Raw genomic sequence first — 16,136 nt, 5'->3', positions numbered from 1 at the left:
TTGGAAGGGACAAATATGGTCGCTGTCAGTTGTAGTCTGCCCTCAGCAAGTCAATAGCCCTGTGGGTGAGGCTCCCATATGGAAATCTTCCTTGACTGCCCAAGGCTGCATGGGATTCCCTGTGAACAGCATCTGGACCACACCTTGTTTGGTCATACAAGCAGCTGACAAGAGCTGGAGGAAAATGCGTCTGGTCCAGAGATGAGAGGACAGGGCCAAGAATCAAAATATGCCCCTCTAAAATTTGATGGGGAGGGCCCCTTAAAAAGGCTATTTATCCAGTCATGTTTTTCTAATCAGTCTTGGCCATTCACCGGCAGATGTTGGTCATTCTGGGGACTAACTGGTAGGATTTTGTGGTCCTGCAGCTGCCAGCCTTTCATAACCTCAGTGATGTTGTGGAAGCATCCATTTAGTGTATAAATATGCTTTTTTTTTTTTTTGCATTAAAACACTGCCAAGTGAAATATTAGAGAACAAACTCCCCACCCAGTGCAGAAATTTTCCAGTTTCAAAGCATCTGGGATGAAGATTCCAAATTACCTGTAGCAAAAATTTCTTCTAGATTTTTTAAAATCCTCTTACTTGTTGAGGAACCTACTGAGGAGCCTGCCAAAGATGACACCCACAGTTCAGATTATTGGTCCTACATTTACCTAGTTAGGGCAGGAAGAAGTGTTTGATGGTTACTCAGGATCCTTCCACTTGTAGCAGGAATGAACACCAAAAAAAAAACATCAGGACACTCAACTCCTTAGAGATTTAAAAGACTTCCAGAGGAATAAAGAGGAAAGAAATCTCTCCCTCCCCACCTTCACCCTCCACCCTGTGTGTGCCCTAGCCATGTAATTCCATGCAGTTCCAGAGAGAATCCTTTACTCCACAGGGCTCCTAGATCTGACCCCAGCAAAGCCAGGTTGGTCATCCTTCTCCCCACGCTTCCAATCTCCATACCAACCCCTCCCCACCACCTCGGGCCACCTCCTTACCTGATAATGTCGTCGTTGTGTCCCAAGAAGAATTTTTGGCTGTGCTCTCGGGTGTTGTAAACCACCCCGACCCCAGCTACAAAGTAGACCACCTCCTTGCCGGCCGTGTAGTACAGGTTGTTGCGGCACTGGTGACCCCGGTACCCGTACACCCACTCCAGCCGGAGCTGGCAGCTGGGAGCTGTCCGATCCGCCATGATAAGCCGACCCCACTCGTCCCCCGGCCCCCCCGCGCGCGGGTCCGCGGCCCCTGCGCTCCGGGTCTGTCCTCGCCAAGACTCGGGCTGCGGAGGACCTGCAAGGGCTCAGTGTGCAGCGCTGGGCGCTGATTTCCGCGGCGACGCACAGACACAGCCCAGTGCGCCGGCCGCCACCATCATCCGCCGCCGCCGCCGGAGATGAGCCGCCAGTGCGCGGCCGCCAGACCCCGCCGGGCGCCCCGGCTCCCTCTCCCCGGGCAAGGCGTCTTCGCGGGCGCCAACACCCGCACGCACACGCCTCACTGCACCTGCGGGCTTCGTCCCCCAGGAGAGGTTCTTGGGGGGGTCACCCCGCCTTTTAAATCAGGAATCTGCATATCCAAACACTGATTACCCAGTTCGCTCACTGAAGTTTGCAGTGCGTGGGGGCTTCGCAGCAGGCAACGGGATTTATTCTGTGACAGCTTTGATTTGACAGAGAACCCGGGTAAGCTTTGCCATCACCATCCTTGGATCCGAAACTGACAGTCTATACCCAGGATGCAGGAGAAAGGAAGAAAGAAACAGATTTTTTGTATAAGTCACCAGTCCAAGAAAATGATCCCCAGACTAAACCAAGGTTTTTGGTTTTTTGTTTTTTTAATTGTCAACTATTCTCCTTCTCCCTCCAGATCCATTTCCTTAATGATATAAAATATGCCCAAAATGCTTCTGGTTGCTGATATGATTGAAGAGAATACTTGCTGTTTCCCCATTAAGCTAGGGTGAATATGCAACGGTCATTTTTTTTAGATGCTTCAATTAGTTGTCATGTAAGTATTTTAAAATCACATCCTCCGTGAAACCTCTCTTGACCGAAAAAAATCATGAAGAACTTAGCAGTTCTCACTAATCAGCAACTCCAAGTGCAAGCGTCATGAAAGATTTTTCTGAATTGGAGGAAACGAGACACTAGTGCAGTTGGAGGCAGGAAAGCGCTACCTACTAACGCTCCTGGTCCCGAAGAAATTAAATAATTAACAAGTGGCAAAAATCGAGTGCCCTGCTTCACGAAGGTCTGAACGAGCTACGGGTACCCGTGGGCTCAAAGGTCAGCCTCTAGCCAGGCGTGGGGTGGGGGCCGGGACGCACTCCGCGCCCCTCACCCCCCAACAACGTGCGCCCACACTACCCTAGCTTCGGCTGCCGCAGGTCCGAGGGAATGCCAGCCCCCAGGGACAGCCCGACCCGCGCGCACTGCCTCCCTGTCAACGTCCTGCACTCCTCCCACACCGGATCCAGCCTAGTCTGCAGAGCATCCTCGCTCTCTCCGCCTCTAACCTCTGCTCGGAGCGGGCGCCGCCAGCACGTCCCGGATCTCGCACGGGCGAGCGAAATCCTCTGCCTGCCCTCCCTTCCCCACCTCCCGCACCCAAGGATGGGCTTCGTCACTGGGGCGCAGCAGGAGACGGGTTCTTCCTCCAGCGGGCGCTCCGGGGGCGGGGCCACAGCGCAGCTTTCGGGAACCGCGGCGGCCGGTTACTAGGCGAGATCACGGCGCTTGGAAACCGCGACGCCCCAGAGCCTGGGGCCGCCCCTCTCTCTCCCCGCCCAGGTTTCTCCCTTCCTCGATGCATTCTGGGAATCGTAGTCCTTTCAATGCCGACTCGGTTAGGGAGCCCTCGGAGCTGGACCACAAGTCCCAGGATTCCGCACGCCCAGAGGGGGCCGTGCAGAGGCCATTACCGGCGTCGGTGGTGCCTCCTGTTCTCCCGCTGAGCAGAGGAAGGCGCATCAAGGGCGAACGCTTGTCAACCGCCTTGCGATCCCTAAGTGACTGAGGCGGTGGCGTGCGTGCGTGTGTATCTATGGAGAAGAGCAGTGGAGTTGGAGTAGAGATAATCTCTATGGCCCACCTCGAGAATTTCTTCTGCACCAGTGCCTGAGGGTTACTCTAGCTAGCCGACTGAAGCCCAAGTTTGTTTCCTACTTCAGTTTTCCTTTTTGTTCAGATGGGTTCTAATCTGTTAAAGTGCGGTGCTGCCACATTTAAGAAAAATGCTGGGGGATGTGGGCTCATTCTGCCTTAACCAGAGCCTTCCGTGAGCTACCTCCTAAATTACGACGGGATTGGGGAATTGAAGGACAACCAGATTTAGAAAATGGGAAGGTGAGAACCAGCCTTGGCCTTCAAACACGGATGTCTGTGAATGCCACTGCCCAAAGTGAACTATGAATTCCAGAGTAGCCCATTTTCGTATTGGGACCACAGCAGACCTGTGGAAAGAGATTTCAAAATTCCAGTGACTAAAGACTCAAAGGATGATGGAAGGGATATTGGGAGCATATCGTTTATTTTCCTCTCTGAGCTCTCCTGCAACCACTTAACTAGTTCTTCAACTACCTCAAGTTTTTTGTGTGTGTTTTTTTTTAATTTTTTTTTTTAACGTTTATTTATTTTTTGAGACAGAGAGAGACAGAGATGAACGGGGGAGGGTCAGAGAGAGGGAGACACAGAATCTGAAACAGGCTCCAGGCTCCGAGCTGTCAGCACAGAGCCCGATGCGGGGCTCGAACTCACGGACTGTGAGATCATGACCTGAGCCGAAGTAGGCCGCTTAACCGACTGAGCCACCCAGGCGCCCCCAACTACCTCAAGTTTTAATACAGCCCTCTGAGCGGTAGGAAAGCCTCCAGAAGATTAGAAGTGCCAGAGTTTGGAAGAGCAGTTGATGCCTGCAACAATGAAGATGTGAATTGGTTTCAATGTTATTTTTAAGGGAACAGGAATCTACAAATATGTGAGGTGGCATTGTGCAGATAAGGGGACTACCAAGAACAAAAACAAAATTCCTGAAGAAGATTTGAGACATAAGCAAAAATATAAATGACCAGTAATGACTTACCATAAAACACTGCCAATGAATTATGTAGAGACAATAGATTCTATACAGGAATTCAAAAGATGAAGAGCTTTTCCAGTTATAACAAGTCAGGAAAGACTTCATGGAGGAAATAGGAAGTACAGGTAGAATTGAGATCGATCCAGATAAACAACACTCTACATGGGTCTATGGAATAAAAAGACAGATGTAGGAAAACGTAGATTTAGAAACAGTGAATAGAATCCGTGTGAGAGAGAATTCACGTAAGATGAAAAGGGGACATAAACCTGAAAGGTTAGATTGTGGATGGAGCTGAACCTAAAGGTTTCCACTATATCCTTAAAATAATGGAGAGCCGTTGATTTTTTTTTTTCCTTGACAAGGAGAAAAACAATAAAAACAGTAGTCTTCAATAGGAATAAAAAGTTTCATCAGGACCTGCCCGTTATCAGGGGACTGCAGAGCCAGGAGAATAAGCCAAAATACATGGAACTAAGATACATAATTGGCTGCATGGAAAGGGCTGTGGAATAGGATGTTTCATAGGCTCTCAAGAAAGAGCAAAGGCCTGTCCCCTAGCAGAGGCTATACTGAATCCCAATAGATCTCACCCTTGTCCCTACTCCATCCTTTTCCAATATTAGACTATAGAAAAGTAGACAAAACAATGCCCAGCCACCAAACTATGACTCTAAGAAGACCAACTTATTCCTAGATAAAGTAGGAAGTATGTCAAAAATTCATGCACAGCATATCAGAATAAATGATTCTGGAAAGAGCTGTCCCATCAAACAAGCAACAAAACAGGGCATAACCAATGCAAACCAAGATCCTGAAAATTACATTATATAGAACCCCATCTGGAAGAAAATTTATGTCAAAAAAGCAGATTGTCTACCAAAGAAGGATTTAGTTATAGTATGAACTCAAAATATCAAGAGCTTGAGGTGCCTGGGTGGCTCAGTCCATTAAGCATCCAACTCTTGATTTCAGATCAGGTCATGATTTCCTGGTTACTGAGATATTCCTGAGTTGGGCTCCATGCTAACAACACAGAGACTGTTTGGGATTTCTCTTGCCCTCTTTCACTGCCCCTCCCACTCATGTGCTCTCTCGCTCTCTCTCTCTCTCAAAGGAAATAAATAAACTTTAATTTATTTTAAATAATAAAAGTAACACAATAACAAAATACCAAGAGCTTAAAGATGGATACTAAAAATAAAAGCCAAGCTAAAAAAATAAATATAAACACAGTTTCAGATCTAGTGAATAGCTTTGAAACAACAGAACAACAACAACAAAAAAGGAAATCAAATTACCAGTATGGAAAAAACACTGGAAATTATCACAAGAAATGCAGAGAGAAAAAGGAGATTCAAGAGAAATGAGGGGCACCTGGGTGGGTCAGTCGGTTAAATGTCTGACTCCTGATTTCAGCTCAGGTCATGATATGGTTTGTGGGTTCAAGCCTCACATCAGGCTCTGTGCTGACAGTGTGGAGCCTGGTTGGGATTCACTGTCTCCCTCTCTATCTCTACCCCTCCCCTACTCGCTATTGTCTCTCTTTCTCTCAAAAATAAATTAACATTAAAAAAATGAAATAGATGATGCTTAAGAGAGCAAAGCTAATCCAGCATATAGATCATTGGTATTCCTAAATTAGAAAAGTCAACAAATGGAACAGAAAAAGTATTCAGAAATAAAGTAATATATTAACTGAATCTGCACATTAAAGGCATACAGTGTATACCAGGAAAAAAAAAGATGATAAAGTCTCCATGGAGGCAAAATTATTTAACTTCAAGAATACTACTTCAAAATCATTCATGAACTTTAGAGAGAACTATTGCACCATCTCTGCCAATTAGTAATTAAAGGGAAACGTTTAAGCATTTATTGTGTGTTTTGGGGGGAACTGAGGTTTATCCTCAGTTGATAAAGGAAAGCTATTTACCTAAGGATACCAGCTACTAAATGTAAGAAAAATGGTAGATTTAGAAAATTATTCAATGATGTAATTGATGCAGACAAAGGTCGTAAATGTATACTAAAATGATTAGATGAAAGAGTAATGCTAAAGAATCACTCTCACAGATTATGTATATTTAAATGGAAAGATCTGGAGGTCAAAATCTCAAACAAATTATAGTATCAGTGGGGTGCCTGGCTGGCTCAGTCAGTGGAGCATACAACTCTTAATCTCAGGGTTGTGGGTTTGAGCCCAATATTGGGTGTAAAGATTAATTAAAAATAAAATCTTAAAAAAAAAAACAGTTTAGTATAAAAAAATTTTTTGTCAGTCTGCTGAATGTAAGGCAGAGGTTCTCAAAGTGTGGTCCAGGAACCCCTGAGAGTACTTGAGGGGCTTTTAAGGGGTCCGCAAGGTCAAAACTATTTCCATACTAATATTAAGGCACTATTTGGTCTTTGAAATCTCATTCTTGCAGGAGAGTGTAGTGATGTTTTCCAGAGACTGCATGATATGTGATATTTCAGTGGACTGACTGCCAAGGCAGATGTAAGTTTCCTTCCATCTTCTGTTAAACCAGATATTCAGAGATTTGCAAAACTGTAAAACAGGGTCACTTTTCTCACTAAGTTTTTGTTTTGTTTTGGAAAATATGGTTATTTTTCATACACACAAAAAACAGTTTAGTATCACCAATACCAGAACAAACTGCATCTTCTACCTCTTGATATGATGCAATATGAAATACTGCATAAAATATTTTTGGCCAAATAATATCGAACCCAAGTCTAATCATGTCTTAACACCTAACTCAGTTTACAGAAAATATGGGATAGGTGAACAAACAAGTTAATTGAAACCACAAGGAAACAATCAGGTAAAGCCAGAAGATAGGAGAGGATACAACACAACTGGTCTGGCCTCATCAAAAAAAATAAATGTATGAAACAACAAAAAATACAGAACAAAGTGTGGAATTATTCTTGTTTAAAAGAGACTAAAGAGACACAAAAACTAAATACAATGTGATTAGATCTTGGGTCCTTTTGGTATTTTTTAAGGCTACAAAAGATAGTGTGGGTAGAAGGAATAATAGGGGACATCTGAACACAAAGTGGACACTAGAGGATATTAGGGAATTCATTATTTTTTAGAAAATCTTATTCTTTGGAAATATATCCTGAAGTATTTAGGAGTAAAATGTTATGTCGGCAACATACTTTCAAAAGATTCAGAAAGAAGTGTTATCTGTATACATACAAATACACACATGCACATATGCATAAGGAGAAATAAAGCAAATAAGGCAAATATTAGCAATTGCTAAATCTAGCTATTTTTTAACTTTTTCTGCATGTTTGAATTTTTTTTAATAGAAAATTGGAAAAGAATGTTTTTTGATCTAGCCAGAAACAAAAATGGAGGATGGGTACGGAAAGAAATTAGGCTGGCGTCAGCTATCTGCCCTGCAACCTCCAATGCCAGAAAAAATGAAATAGTATCTATATATACTGATAGAGAAGCAAAGTATAACATCAGAATTATACACAGCTAAATTGTGTAAGTGTAAAGGCAACAGACATTCTTATCATTAAAGAACCTAATGGCATTATTTAGCACTTGTGACAATTATAATGAATTTTAATGGCAAATGACTAAGGACCCCAAATAAGCCATTTGAAAAGGTAGAGATTTTGTGGCTACATTGAAATACAAGTTATGCTTCTTCCATCACAGCAAGTTTATTGCAGTGGTGACAATGAGACCTGTAACATTTTCTGCTAGGCCCATGGGGTAGAGTGGAAGTAACAAGACTTTTCAACATTAAAAACAATTAAAGAATACTTATATTTTAGGTCATTTGCCAAAAGAGCAATCAATGTGCTTCCTACAGTTTGACTTCTAGGGCCCTAAAGTAATTTGCTTGAAGAAATTGGATTCCAAAGATTACAGGGGGGAATTTTTGAAGTATGTCCATTTTCAAGTGGAGATCAAAAGAAGCCCAAAAGAAACAATTGTGGACTGACTGACAGTGACAACTGCGGATTGAACAAAAGTTCTTTTTAAAGGGGCTGTTTTGAAGATTATGATTCTGACTTCGGAGGAACCAAAGTGATTGGCAGTAGAAGGAATCACATGTGAAATTCCTTAAAAATTGACTTTAAAAATAACAAAAATAAAAAGTTTCTCTCATAAAAAGTCTGGAGGTATAGCAGCTTAAGGAAATGGTCGGCTGCTCAGAATCCTTTTATCTTGTTGTTATACTACATTCAGTACAGATCTTCCACCTCATGGTTGAAGATGACAAATCAAACTTCAGTGTTTACATTTGCATAACAGCTAGCAGGAAGAAGAGCAGAAGATGGGCATATCCTCTCTGAGGATATTTTCTGTAATTTTCATACAACACTTCTGCTTATATCTCATTGGCCAGAACTTACTTAGCATCTAGCTGCAAGGGAGGCTATGCTTAAACACTGTATTCTTGGGGGCAATGTGTACATTTAAAATCAGGAGTATTAAGGGCACCTGAGTGGCTCAGTTGGTTGAGCATCTCACTCTTGATCTTGGCTCAGGTCATGATCTCATGGTTCATGAGTTTGAGCCCCAAGTTGGTCTCTGTACTGACAGCACAGAGTCTGCTTGGGATTCTTTCTCTCCCTCTCTCTCTGCCCCTACCCCATGTGCACATGTAAGCACTCGCTCTCTCTCTCTCTCAAGATAAATAAACTTAAAAAAATAAAATAAAATCAGGACTATTATACTGAACAATGGAAAAGTAATGTTGCTGTTCAGTAGTTTCTACTATCACACTCATGGGTCCCTTATGAAAAAACTCTCTTGATGATATTCAGCAACTCGAGAAGTGAACAAGAGGGTCAGAACTAGAGAAGTCGTGATAAAAAGATGGGAGGTGAGCTTTGAATCAATTTTATAGAGAAAGAGTTTTCTCTGTTCATTCCTCAGTTTCACTTAAGTGTTTTTTTTCTTTTTTTATTGTTAACTCAAGTAAAATTAAAACCTTTTTATTTTTAAAAAGCAGATATAATATGATCCCATTCTCATGAAATTATTTCTACCCATTCAACCATCTGACCCTGAATCTAACTGTATCTGTTTGGAAGTATTATACTTCCCCAAAACCTAACTGGTTATTTCTGGAAAAGTGAGGTTTATAACAATTTATTGCTTTCTTCTTTATATCTTTTTGATGGTTCAAAAATGTTTGAAATGAGCATGTACCATTTTCAATAAAACAATAGGTCATTGCTCTTGAAAATATGTGTTGATAATAAATTACATTTTTATTGGAATAATATTTGGAGTCATTAGGACATACCCTTTGGTTGATACACGCACACCCTCTTAACTGGCAAGATCAAAGTCCTGTCAGATCACAACAGAGTTAGGACCAATGAGTGTAGCTATTTAACTACCACTTTCTTTGTAAAAGCTAACCAATTTATTAGAGCTAGACTTTGCAGTCTTGATCTCATCATAAATGAACTACTAAAAATTGACAGTGATATTTTACCAGCTATCAACTAATGGGGTTAAAGTCCACATTTTAAAAATTTTTTTAACATTTATTTATTTTTGAGAAACAGAGAAGGAGTGGGAGAGGGACATAGAGAGAGGGAGACAAAGAATCTGAACCAGGCTCCAAGTGGTCAGCACAGAGTCCAGTGCAGGGCTCGAACTCACAAACGGTGAGATCATGACCTGAGCCGAAGTTGGACACTTAACCGACTGAGCCACCCAGGTGCCCCAGAGAGTCCACATTTTTAACCGAGTAAAAGATTTAAAAACAGACCATTAAAAGATGCTCAACATCATTAAGCACCACAAAACCGCAAATCAAAACCACAATGAGATACCACTTCACGCCCATTGGAATGGCTATAATCAAAAAGACAATTACAAGCATCAGAGAGGATGCGGAAAAATTGGAACTCTTATATGTTGCTAGTGAGGCTATAAGATGGTGCAGCTGCTTTAGAAAACATTTGGGCAATTCCTCAAAAAAGTTAACCATAGGGTCACCATGTGACCCAGCAATTCCACTTCTAGACATATACCAAACAATGTAACATCCATCCACATGAAAATCTGTACATGAATGTTCATGGCAGAATTACTCATAAATAGCCAAAAAGTGGAAGTAATCCAAATGTCCATCAACTGATTGACAAATAAGATATGTATAACCATATAAGATATTATTCTTCAATGAAAAGGAATGAAATACTAATACAAGCTACAACATGGAACCTTAAAAATATTCTCAACAAAAGAAGCCAATCACAAAAGATCACATGATGGATGATTCTATTTACAGATGGAATGTTCAGAAGAGGAAAATCTATATAAACATAAAGTAGAGTACTGGCTTTCTACAAGAAAGAATGGGTAGGTGGGGGAAATGTGTGTGACTATTAATGGGTATGGGATTTGGGGGTGGATGATAAAAATGTTCTAAAATTACATTGTGATGATGGTTGCACAACTCTGAATATACTAAAAACCATTGAATTGTATATTTTAAATGGGTGAATTTATAGTATGTAAATTTCAATAGGACTAATAAAAATAAAATCAGTGTTTCACTTATTTTATTTGGTTGTTGCATGTTGATTCCCTGTGTATTGTACATAATAACCATTTCCATGTAACTCCTTAAATGTAATTCATTTTTAGAGAAGATATTATTATTTATAGAGGAAAAGATTGATTTTAAAATTTAAGTTTATCATTTTAGACTATCATCCAGAATGTACCCTATGTTAAATATTTTTATAGGAATATCAAACATTTTGGGTAAACTATAGAAGTCACATCAGAAGGAACAAATTCTAAGGCTAAAGAAATGGGAATTTATCAGTCATTTGTGGAGAAAAGAACTTCTCAAGTTTTTTCCCCACCTCTTTTCAAACACTTCTAACAAAGGATAAAGAAGCTCTATTGAGCTGTAATAGACACTACAGTCTAAGATCAAATCAATAAAAAGTTTGCAGGATTTTTCATTAAAGGTAGAGTTTCTCTATATTCTCTATTCAATAAGGATAACATGAAAGAACTAGATCAGACAAGTAGGAAAAGGCCTCTTTAATCCATGTTTGAAAAGGAACTGTTCTAAAAAGCATTCCCAGATACCCAGAGAGAGTCTGTCTTTCAAATTGTAATTAGCTATGATTCTATGTAAAGTCTAGTTTACCTCAAGACCAACTTGGAATGTACAGACATCCAACGTGAGCACATTTGATATTTTGTACTCCAAACATGGGTCCTGGTATAATTCTTTTTTTCTATTCCTGGTAATAATTCAGTTGCAGTGTTCCTTCCTACTAAAGCCTCCACTGAAACTTTTGCATGAGATCTCTAATCTCAAAGAGAGACTGTGAAAAATTAGTCATACAACTAATAATATATGCCATACTTTCAGTACACTTGAAATGTTTTAGGTCAGTTATAATAGGGGTAACATCTAGTTGTTAAATGTGGATCACTGTATCTGACATCATTATATATTCTTCCTAAGTGGACCCTATAGGCTAATTAATATGTCTTCTGTAAAATTTTTGCAGTGTTTCCTATTAAGAGCAATGAGAAGTTCCTATAGAAGATGTTAATTTGTGTTTCAAAGTTTTAAATATGTGGTAATCTCAATGGTAGGTAGGATCCTATAATTATAATTTAATAATTATTATTACTAATTATTGTTATTAATTATTAGTAGTTTTGTAATGCCTTCAGGTACACTTTCTGGAGCATTGTTCAAGCTTACACTGAAGGGGAATTTGTAATCATGTCTAGAATCACAGGATTCTAGAGCTGAAAAATATCTTAGAGATACCTTAATTTTACTAGTAAAGGAGGTTCAAGTGATGGTCAAGAATGAAGATCCCTAACAACTTTGTTGAGTACTTGTATAGTCAAGCAGGTAACTCCTTAGTACTACTATGGGGAGGGATTAATAATGCTACACAGAAAGTATCATGGAACAGTGTGAGGGGGAAATCCTTTCAGTTCAGAAGACAAGGCTCTGGAGCCAGATTGCCCAAATTGTAATCCTTACTCTTCCATTTAGTAGTCTCTTGGCCTTGGGCAGTTTACCTAATCTCTCTAAGCCTCAGTTTCCTCATTGGTAAAATGGACATAATAGCACCTACCTCATAGGATTGTTGTTAAGGATTGAATGAGTTAAATACATATAAAGCAAACCAGAGTCCCATAGAGACTCTCCTTTTCCTTGTGGAGCAGATTTTGCAGGAATACGGAGATACGCCCACCCAGAACCCATCACCTCCCCCATCTCTTCTAGACCATACTCCAGGTATCCAACACACTGGAATTATCAACACAAATGGCCCTGAGCCCACTTATAGGGTTACCTTGGACTGTTCCGCTGGAGTGTACTCTCCTGGGTCAGAGGATGACCCGAAGGGACAGCTATTTGTGGAGTGAAAGGCATGTATCTGAAACTTGGGTACATGGGCTGAATGTCCACAAACTTGTATGCAAGGCCCATCGTGGACACAGGAGGAAGTAGGGTGAGAAGAGAGGCAGCCTAGAGGCAGGGGACGAATTCTTCTCACACTGTCACCTTCTGGCATGGAACTCAAGGAATTCTAAGAATTCTGCATTTAAATCTGTCCTTCCAGGTTATTATGAAGGCACATTTGACAAGGTAAAAGGAAAGAACATATGTGATAGTCTACTCAATATCTAACTTTTAAGTGTATAGACATATAGCATGGACCCCTTTAGTATTCTTGCCTTGCCCCAACTGGTGTTAGGGGTAAGCCTGGTGCCTTACCCATAGTAAGCATTTGATACATTTTAATCATTATTATTGCTGTTGTTATCACAAAAGGTAGCAAAATAAAATCTTTCCTTTCCCTCACTCACCAGAGAGAATACAGCCTGCCAAGAGAATGCTGATGTACAAGCACTCTCAGGTTAGAGATTTCTTAAGGCCCAAACAGAGAGGCAAAACCACTTTTCAGGTTAGCAAGTACAATAGGGAGGTAAGCAAAGCCCTTTGCAAAGATCAACTGACAGAAATTCCATACTAAACATGAACTGAGCATCAGCATTTGTAAATGTGAAGAATAGCTTCCAGGGAAGGCCTGTGCAACAACGAAACCACACTCCCAGCACAGAGCTGCACAGGGTAATTGTCCTTAGGACAAGAGAGTGATGCTAGAGAGGACAAGACAGTGACAAATTCTGTCAGATCTGACAGAAGAGGAAGCTAGACCCGAGGAGAGCAGAGCATGGATTATTCTCCCGGCCTCCAGGGCTAGGCTAGGCCTTAGCACCATTTCCTCAGTAAGGATGAGCTGGAAGTGGAACAGAACCCTACTGTTGTCTTTCACTATCTACTTTGAATATAGCAGAGAATGTGCTTCCGGGCATTCCGAATAGATCCCTTTGTTACTTTTATAAAGTCCTGAATTTTACAACGTGTTCTGAAAAAGATAGAATTTGATCCAATCCTTACACCTCACACCTACTGGTCATGATTCATGGTTCATGAGATCAAGACATGCATTGGGATCTGCGCTGACAGAATTGAGCAGAACCGACTCAGAACTGAGACGTTTTGGAATTCTCTCTCTCTGCTTCTCCCCAGCCTGTGCTCTCTCACTCTCTCTCTCCTCTCTCAAAATAAATAAAAATAAACTGAAAAAAATATATATATATAAATGGAAAAAATAATACCATGGAAGTATAAAACAAAAACATGAGTTAATTCATCTACAACTTGGAGCAACATTTCTGATCATGATGCAAACTCCAGAACTAAAAAAGGCAAAATTGATGCATTCAATTACCAAAAAAATGAAGACTTTTTGCATGGCAGAGAATACCATATGACAGTGAAAAGAAAAATTATTAACTAGGAAAAATATTTGTAATCAATATCACAAAGAAAGGGGAAATATCTCTAATATATGAGCTTCTTTTGATAAAAATTTTGATAAAATATTTTGACAAAAATAAGAACCCTCACTCTATGGAAAAAAGTGAGTAGGCACTTCACATAAGAAATCAAAATAGCCCTTAATCATGTGAAAAAAAGAATGGTCAAAATAAGAGAAATGCAAATTAAAAACTACACAGATTTCAAAACATGGAAGATCAACTGTACAGTCTCAAGGATACCTAAGGATGAAAAGGATAAAATGGACACGTCCTGGAGGATAGAGTCTAAAGTTAAAAAAAAAAAAATTAAAATGTTTTCAGTTGTCATATTGGAGCATAATAAATTCTATGACCAGAATACAGTCAGCAAATTCCAGACTTTTGGCATTTCCCAAGGAAAACCTGTTTTTGGTATTTTAAAAAATCAATTACAAGAAATAAAAATGAGAGGTGGAGGGGTCCCTGGGGGGCTCAGTTGGTTAAGCAACCAACTCTTGATTTCCAATCAGGTCATGATGTCACAATTCCTGAGTTCGATCCTTGCCTTAGGCTCTGGGCTCACAGTGTTGAGCCTGCTTGGGATTCTCAGTCTCCCCCTTTGTCCCTGCCTCCCTTTCTCTCTCTCTCTCTCTCTCTCAAAAATAAATAAGCATTAAAAAAAACAGAGAGAGAGGTGAAGGGGAAACTGTATATTAGAAGGATACCTAAAAGACATACCAGTCTCGTGGAGCTTATTTGGATTCTGATTTGAACAAACAAACAAACAACAACAACAACAAAAAAAAAAACAAAAAAAAAACAAAAAAAAACCTCTATGAGATACCATAGAAATGTTAGCAGTGACTTAATATTTGATGGTTTTAAAGGTATTAATTTTTAAGTGTCATAATGGCAGTATGATATGCTTTTTAAAAGGAATCTTATCTTTTAGAGATACATGCTGAAAGATTTATGTGGGAAAAGTTTTGAGGTCTGAATTTGCTTAATTTGCTAAAAATAATCTGGAGAGGATAGGGAGAAGTGGGTGGGGCTATAGGTAAAATCAGATTGGCCCTAAATTGGTTATTACTGAAGCTGGGTTATGGCTACAAGTTGGTTCACGATACCATTCTGTTTTTTAAATTTTTTTTAATGTTGGGGCGCCTGGGTGGCTCAGTCGGTTAAGCGGCCGACTTCAGCTCAGGTCATGATCTCGCGGTCCGTGAGTTCAAGCCCCGCCTCGAGCTCTGTGCTGACAGCTCAGAGCCTGGAGCCTGTTTCAGATTCTGTGTCTCCCTCTCTCTGACCCTCCCCCGTTCATGCTCTGTCTCTCTCTGTCTCAAAAAAATAAATAAATAAATAAATAAATAAATAAATAAATAAATAAACGTTAAAATAAATAAATAAATAAAATAAAATTTTTTTAATGTTTATTTATTTTAGACACAGAGAGAGAGACAGAGCATGAGCGGAGGAGTGGCAGAGAGAGAGGGAGACACAGAATCTGAAGCAGGCTCCAGGCTCTGAGCTGTCAGCACAGAGCCCTTCGCGGGGCTCGAACTCACAGACCGCGAGATCACGACCTGAGTGAAAGTTGGATGCTCAACTGACTGAGCCACCCAGGCGCCTCCTATTCTGCTTTTTTAATGTTTGAAATGTTCCATATGTTTCATATTTCCAATTAAAAAAAAAACTGCTTTGAATACTGTTAGAGCCAGGACTCTGGACAGGACCCCTCCTCTCTGATGGTCACAGCCAAGATTCTAAGTGGAACATTAGAAAAACAGCATCCTCTACAGAATCTTCTTTTGGATTTATTTCCATCTGAAGGCATTTATCCATTCCCTGTGCACAGTGTTTTGTTATTATGGTCCCATTAAAATGGGTCAAGTAAAATCTTGGGTTATTATTTCCTCCAATGAGAAACAGCAAATACAGCACGACGGTTAAGGACTCAGGCTCCGGAGTCAGATGGCTGCACTCATGTCCAGCTCTGCCATCTGGATATGAGACCCTGGGCAAGTTGTGGAGATAACACTGATAACCATTTCATAAACATGTGAGGATTCAGCGATTGACATAATGCATGCAGTGTTGAGAATACCCAGAGCATAGTAAATACCCAAAATATTTATTATTGTTAATAATAGTAAATATAACCAACATTTAAAATATCTGCCAATAATAGTAAATATAACCAACATTT

The 16,136-nt window shown here is 40.4% G+C and overlaps 1 protein-coding gene and 1 non-coding gene across 7 annotated transcripts in view; one reads left to right on the top strand and one right to left on the bottom strand.

Moving 5' to 3' along the window:
• EML6 (EMAP like 6) overlaps positions 1 to 2,740 on the bottom strand; it is a 275,933-nt gene extending 273,193 nt beyond the window's left edge. For 5 of the 6 annotated variants that reach the window (XM_045446062.1, XM_045446064.1, XM_045446063.1 and 2 more), the window contains exons 1-2: positions 2,510 to 2,739; positions 990 to 1,718 (exon numbers count right to left, since the gene is read on the bottom strand). In XM_045446062.1, coding sequence (XP_045302018.1) covers positions 990 to 1,186 — 197 coding nt within the window. In that variant the 5' untranslated portion in view covers positions 1,187 to 1,718; positions 2,510 to 2,739. Of the gene's footprint in view, positions 1 to 989; positions 1,719 to 2,509 lie in introns of all 6 variants that reach the window. The other variant, XM_045446068.1, reaches the window with a different exon arrangement.
• Positions 2,741 to 7,693: 4,953 nt separating this feature from the next.
• LOC123581781 lies at positions 7,694 to 7,799 on the top strand. The gene has a single exon (XR_006704010.1). It is a non-coding gene; the product is annotated as a small nucleolar RNA SNORA1 (small nucleolar RNA).
• The last annotated feature ends 8,337 nt before the right edge of the window (positions 7,800 to 16,136 follow it).

The sequence above is a fragment of the Leopardus geoffroyi genome, chromosome A3 (assembly GCF_018350155.1).
Source record: "Leopardus geoffroyi isolate Oge1 chromosome A3, O.geoffroyi_Oge1_pat1.0, whole genome shotgun sequence".
NCBI classification, from domain to species: Eukaryota; Metazoa; Chordata; class Mammalia; order Carnivora; family Felidae; genus Leopardus; species Leopardus geoffroyi.
This window is presented reverse-complemented; position numbering and strand designations above follow the sequence as displayed.